The sequence below is a fragment of the Corapipo altera genome, unplaced genomic scaffold (genome assembly GCF_003945725.1).
Source record: "Corapipo altera isolate COAL_440 unplaced genomic scaffold, ASM394572v1 61217, whole genome shotgun sequence".
Classification (NCBI taxonomy): domain Eukaryota; kingdom Metazoa; phylum Chordata; class Aves; order Passeriformes; family Pipridae; genus Corapipo; species Corapipo altera.
In genome coordinates, this window is record NW_020886668.1 from 1 (window position 1) to 5,662 (window position 5,662).

Genomic DNA, 5,662 nt, shown 5'->3' on the forward strand with positions numbered 1-5,662 from the left:
GGTTTGGCTACAAAGGGGTGTGGCCTAGGTGCAAAAGGGGCGTGGCTTAGGAAAAGAGTCATTAGGGAAAAGGGTGTGGGGTAATGAAGGGGCGGGGCTTAAAGCCAGGGGGGCAGGGCTTGATTTGAGGGGAGGGGCTTGGAACAAAGGGGTGGGATTTGATTTGAGGGGAGGGGTTAGAGCCAAGGGGTGGAGCTTGATCCGAGGGGAGGGGCTTGGAGCCAAGGGGTGGGGCTTGGAGATGAGGGGAGGGGCTTGAGCTGAGGGGAGGGGCTTTGAATCAAAGGGTGGAGCTTGGAGCAGGAGGAGGGGCTTGAGGACCCAAGGGGTGGGGCTTGTTGCCAAGTGGGCGTGGCTTGAGGCATCATTTTGGGGTAAAAGCTCAGGGATTTGGGGCCGCTCACCCACGCTGGAGACCACGGGGGTCCCTGACTCCCTGTAGGCTCCGCCCACCTGTGGCTGGGGTGCAAAGCATTGTGGGAAATGCCCCCCCCTTTATTTTGGGGTCCCCCCCATTTTGGGGGGGCGGTGGGGGAGGTCTCACCTGCCATATTGGGGTGCTGCGGGACTGGGGGGGCTCCAGCGGGGCCGAGCGGCTGCAGAGAAGGAGCGGGAGGGTTGGGAGACCCCCACCTCCCCCCTCGTGCAATTGGGGGACCCCCCACCCTAAATTCGGGGGTGCCACCTCTCCTCACCTGACCACCTGGCCACTGAGCTGCCGGCGGGGCTGGGGGGTCACTGGAAGGGAGGGAGGAATTTAGGGGGGGCTCCTATGAGGGGGAGAGGGTTTAGGGGGGTGGAGAACCCCCCCTAAAAACGTGGGGAGTCCTTTACCTGACTGCGAGGGGGAGGTGATGCCGATGGGGCGGGGGGTGCTGCTGCGGCTGCCCCTGAGCCAGCCCGGGGAGAGCTGCGGGGAGAGGTGGGGGGCAGTTTTTTGGGGGGTCAGGAGGGCGTGGGAGGGGCAAGGGGGGGGAACTGGGGGGGTCACCTGAGCTCGGCGCAGCTCCGCGTTCTCCCGGCGAAGAGACTCCACCTGCCTGGGAGGGGAGAGGGAATGGTGGGCGGGGGGTGGGAACCCCCGGGTGGGACCCCCAGCAGGGAGGGGTCCCTCACCTCCTCCTCTCTGCCAGCTCCTCTTTGGCCTCCTCCAGCGCCGCCTGCGCCCGGCGAGCCGTGTCCCGCAGGGATTCCAGCAGCAGCTGCACTTGGGTCATCTGGAACCGCCACACCTGCCAGGGGAGCGGGGACAGGGCTGGAGCGTCGTCCCCTTGTCACCCACATCCCCATCCCTCTCATCACCCATGTCCTCATCCCCCTTGTCACCCACGTCCTCATCCCCCTTGTCACCCACATCCTCATCCCCCTTGTCACTCACATCCTACACCCCCTTATCACCCACGTCCTCATCCCCCTCGTCACCCATGTCCTCACCCATGAGGGGACCAGGGACAGGGTTGGAGCATCGTCCCCTTATCACCCACATCCCCTTGAGGATGTGGCACTTGAGGATGTGGTTTAGCCGTGACTGTGGTGGCGGGTTATGGTCGGACCTGATGGTCGTAAAGGTCTTTTCCAGCCTTAACAATTCCGTGGTTCCATTCCAGGGTTCCAATCCTCATCTCCCTTGTCACCCACGTGCTCCTCACCTGTGAGATGTGGGAGAGGTGCTTGATGGCAATGGATGCCGGACTCTTGAAGAAAAGCTTATCCTGGGGGCGCATCTGTTGGGAATGGGGCGGAAAAAGGGAGAGAAAAAAAGGGAGGGATGAGAGTGGGAAAGGTGAGGGGAAATGATGGGAAATGTGAGGGGGAAAGGGTGGAAACATAAAGGGAAAATGGTGAGAAATCTGAGGGGGAAAGGGGGGGAAATGTGAGGGGAAAAAGACAGGAAATGTGAGGGAAAAAGGATGGGAAATGTGAGGGGAAAAGGGTGGGAAATGTGAGGGGACAAAATGGCGGGAAACGTGAGGGGAAAAGGGCAGGAAACGTGAGGGGAAAATGGTGGGAAATGTGACGGGAAAAGGGTGGGAAACGTGAGGGGGAAAGGGTGGGAAATGCGAAGAGAAAAGGGTGAGAAATGCGAGGGGAAAAGGGCGAGAAACGTGATGGGAAAAGGGTGGGAAATGTGAGGGGAAAAGGGCAGGAAACGTGAGGGGAAGAGGGTGGGAAATGTGAGGGGGAAAGGGCAGGAAAAGGGAGAGAAAAGAGGTCAGAAGAAGGGTGGGAAGGGATGAGGGTGAGGGGAGAAGGTGGCAGGGGAGACACGGGACACGACTGGCCTGGTGGGACAGGGACAGGTAGCGGCAGGCGGAGGAACAGACGGGACAGGGACCTGTAGGAGAGGGAGAGAAAAAAATAGTGAGGAAAGAGGAAAAAAAGGTGGATTTGAGGGGAAAAGGGGGGTTAAATTCAGCAAAAAAACCCCTCCTTGTTTTCCCTTGTTTTGTGTTTAAACCGGTTTAAACCGAGGGGGATCCTCCCCGTTTCACCCGAGATTTTAAGTGTTTTGGTTGAAGGAAGACCTGCCTTTTAGGGTTTCAGTTTCCACCACTTTAAGGGTTTAAATTGAGGGAAAATCCCCCTTTTCCCGTCATTTGAGGAATTTAAATTGAGGGGAAACCCTCTTTTTTCCCGATATTTTAGGGATTTCAGTTGAGATGGGATCCTTCCTTTCCACCACTTTAAGGGTTTAAATTGAGGGAAAACCCCCCTTTTCCCATCATTTGAAGAACTTAAATTGAGGGGAAAACCCTCTTTTTTTTCCCCTGATGTTTTAGACGTTTAAATTGAGGGAGAGGAACCCAATTTTATCGTCTGGAGCCGCCATTTTCCCCTCATTTTGAGGGGGTAAACTGAAGGAAATTCCCCCTTTCTCAGCATTTCTGGGGTTCAAATCCCCTCCCTCTGTTTCAGGGTGTTTCTACCTGTGCCCCCACAGTCCTGGCACAGGATGTGGCCGCAGCTGGTGACGGCAAACTGGGTGCCCTCCTGGCGATAGCAGCGATTGCAGTGGAACCAGTCCATGGCAGGGCTGGGCTGAGGAGCCGCCTCCGACAGGTCCGTACCTGGGGGCAGCTCAGGAGGGAATGAGGGGAAAAGGGCAGGAAACAGGAGGGAGAAACGGGGAGAAATGTGAGAGAGAAAGGGTGGGGAATGTGAGGGAGAAATGGTGGGAAATGTGAGGGAGAAAGGGCGGGGAATGTGAGGGGGAAATGGCGGGAAATGTGAGAGAGAAAGGGAGGAAAATGTGAGGGGAAAATGGCGGGAAACGTGAGAAGAAAATGGCGGGAAATGTGAGGGAGAAAGGGAGGAAAATGTAAGGGAAAAAAGGTGGGAAATGTGAAGGGAAAATGGTGGGAAATGTGAGGGGAAAATGGCAGGAAATGTGAGGGAGAAAGGGAGGAAAATGTGAGGGGAAAATGGTGGGAAATGTGAGGGGAAAATGGCAGGAAATGTGAGGGGAAAAGGGTGGGAAATGTGAGGGGAAAATGGCGGGAAATGTGAGAAGAAAATGGCGGGAAATGTGAGGGGGAAAGGGAGGAAAATGTGAGGGGAAAAGGGCGGGAAATGTGAGGGGAAAAGGGTGGGAAATGTGAGGGGGAAAGGGTGTGAAATGTGAGGGAAAAAGAGTTTTTTAAGAGCCTCTTTGTCCAAAAAAAGCCCTCTGTGTTGGCCCATGAGGGGTATCTTCGTGGTCCCCCCCGGCCCGCTTGTGTAAAATAAAATAAATAAATAAAATAAAAGGAATTGAAATTAAATAAAAAAATAAAAATAAGAAATAAAAATTTAAAAAAGGAAAAATAACGAAACGTTACGAAAATTAAAAGCAGGAAATAAAAATAAATAAAAATTATAAAAAAAAAAAGGCAAAAATTGATTTCTTACTGGGAATGGGGGGGACAATGGGAATGGGGGATACTGGGAATGAGGGGACAATGGGAATGAGGGACACTGGGAACGGGAGGGGACACCGGAAATGGGAGGAACTGGGAATGGGGATTATTGGGAATGAGGGATCCTGGGAATGGGAACTCTGGGAATGAGGACATTGGGAATGGGGAGGATCTTTCCCCACTCCCGGCCCCGCCTCGGGTGGGAATCACGTTCCCAGGGACCCTCCAGGGCCCCTTCCCGGCTCCTGGACTTTGTCCCTTTGTCCCTCGGCCGAGGAAAATTCCATCCCGGGGAGGGGAGGGAGAGGAGCCGGGAAAGGCTGATCCCTGAGAATTCCAGCCTGATTCCAGATGAACCTGGAGAGGGGGGAGAGAGGAGCCGGGAGAGGCTGATCCCTGAGAATTCCAGCCTGATCCCAGAGAATTCCAGCCTGGGAGGGAAGAGAGGAGCCGAGAGAGCCCGATCCTAGAAAATTCCATCCCGGAAGAGCCTGATCCCGGGAAAAGCTGATCATGGGAGAGCCTGATCTGAGAGAATTCCAGTCCTGAGAGGGGAGAGAGGAGATGGGAGAACATGGAACCGGGAAAAGCTGATCCCAGGAGGGCCTGATCCCAGAAAATTCCATGCTGGGCAGGGGAGAGAGTGGAGCTGGGAGAGCTTGATCTCGGAAAACTGATCCCAGGAAATCCTGATCCCGGGATCGCCTCATCCCAGGAGAACCTCATCCTGGGAACACCTGAGCCTGGAAAATTCCAGCCTGAGGAGCCGGGAAAACCTGATCCCGGGAGAAACCTGATTGTGGGATCGGTTTGTCCCGGGATCACCTCATCCCGGGGGGAACTTTGTCCCGGGAGAACCTTGTCCTGGGAGCACCTGAGCCTGGAAAATTCCATCCTGGGGGAGCTGAGAGGAGCCGGGAGAACCCTGAGCCCGGAGATCCCGGGAAAAGCTCATCCCAGGAGCACCTGATTCCGGGATCGCCTCATCCCAGGGGAACTTTGTCCCGGGAGAACCTTGTCCTGGGAGTGCCCGATCCCGAATTCCTCATTCCAGAGGCACCCAATGCTGGATTGATCCTCATCCCAAAACCACCCCGGCACAGCAGAACCTCTGGAATCACCTTATCCCAGGAGGACCTTATCCTGGGATTGCTGAATTCCAGGATCACCTCATTCCAGGGAGAACCTCATCCCGGGAGCAGCTGATTCCAGGACCACCTTAATCCCAGAGAGCCTCATTCCCAGAGAGCCTTATCCCGGGATCACCTTGTCCTGGGAGCACCTAATTGTGGGATCAGCTCATCCCAGGAGAAACTCGTCCCAGGATCACCGAATTCCAGGATAAACTCATCCCAGGATCACCTCATTCCAGGATCACCTAATTCCAGGGAGAGGCTCATCCCAGGATCACCTAATCCCAGGAGAAACTCACCCCAGGATCACCAAATTCCAGGATCACCTAATTCCAAGGAGAGGCTCATCCCAGGATCACCTCATCCCAGGATCACCTAATCCCAGGATAAACTCACCCCAGGATCACTTCATTCCAGGAAAACCCCATTCCAGGAGCACCTCATCCCAGGATTCCCAAGCTCCCATGGCTGATCCCTCCGGGACGTGGGAGGGGATCCCTCTGGATGAGCCGGGCCTGGATAACGCGGCGGGGGAGGAATTCCTGCGGGAAGTGTTCCAGGTGCTGCTGGAGGAGGGGGTGCACAACGGCACCGACGTCACCCAGAAGGTGGGACCCCCAGTCCACCCCATCC

At 55.7% G+C, this 5,662-nt stretch overlaps 1 protein-coding gene across 1 annotated transcript; it reads right to left on the reverse strand.

The window, feature by feature from the left end:
* Positions 1-24: 24 nt before the first annotated feature.
* On the reverse strand, positions 25-3,292 carry RNF212B (ring finger protein 212B). Its single transcript, XM_027632457.1, has 9 exons — positions 2,928-3,292; positions 2,283-2,335; positions 1,650-1,724; positions 1,117-1,232; positions 992-1,040; positions 835-910; positions 696-738; positions 545-596; positions 25-459 (listed from the first exon to the last, which is right to left on the reverse strand). The coding sequence occupies exons 1-9, from the start codon at positions 3,025-3,027 to the stop codon at positions 25-27; spliced, it is 999 nt and encodes a 332-aa protein (XP_027488258.1). The 5' UTR covers positions 3,028-3,292.
* Positions 3,293-5,662: the final 2,370 nt, after the last annotated feature.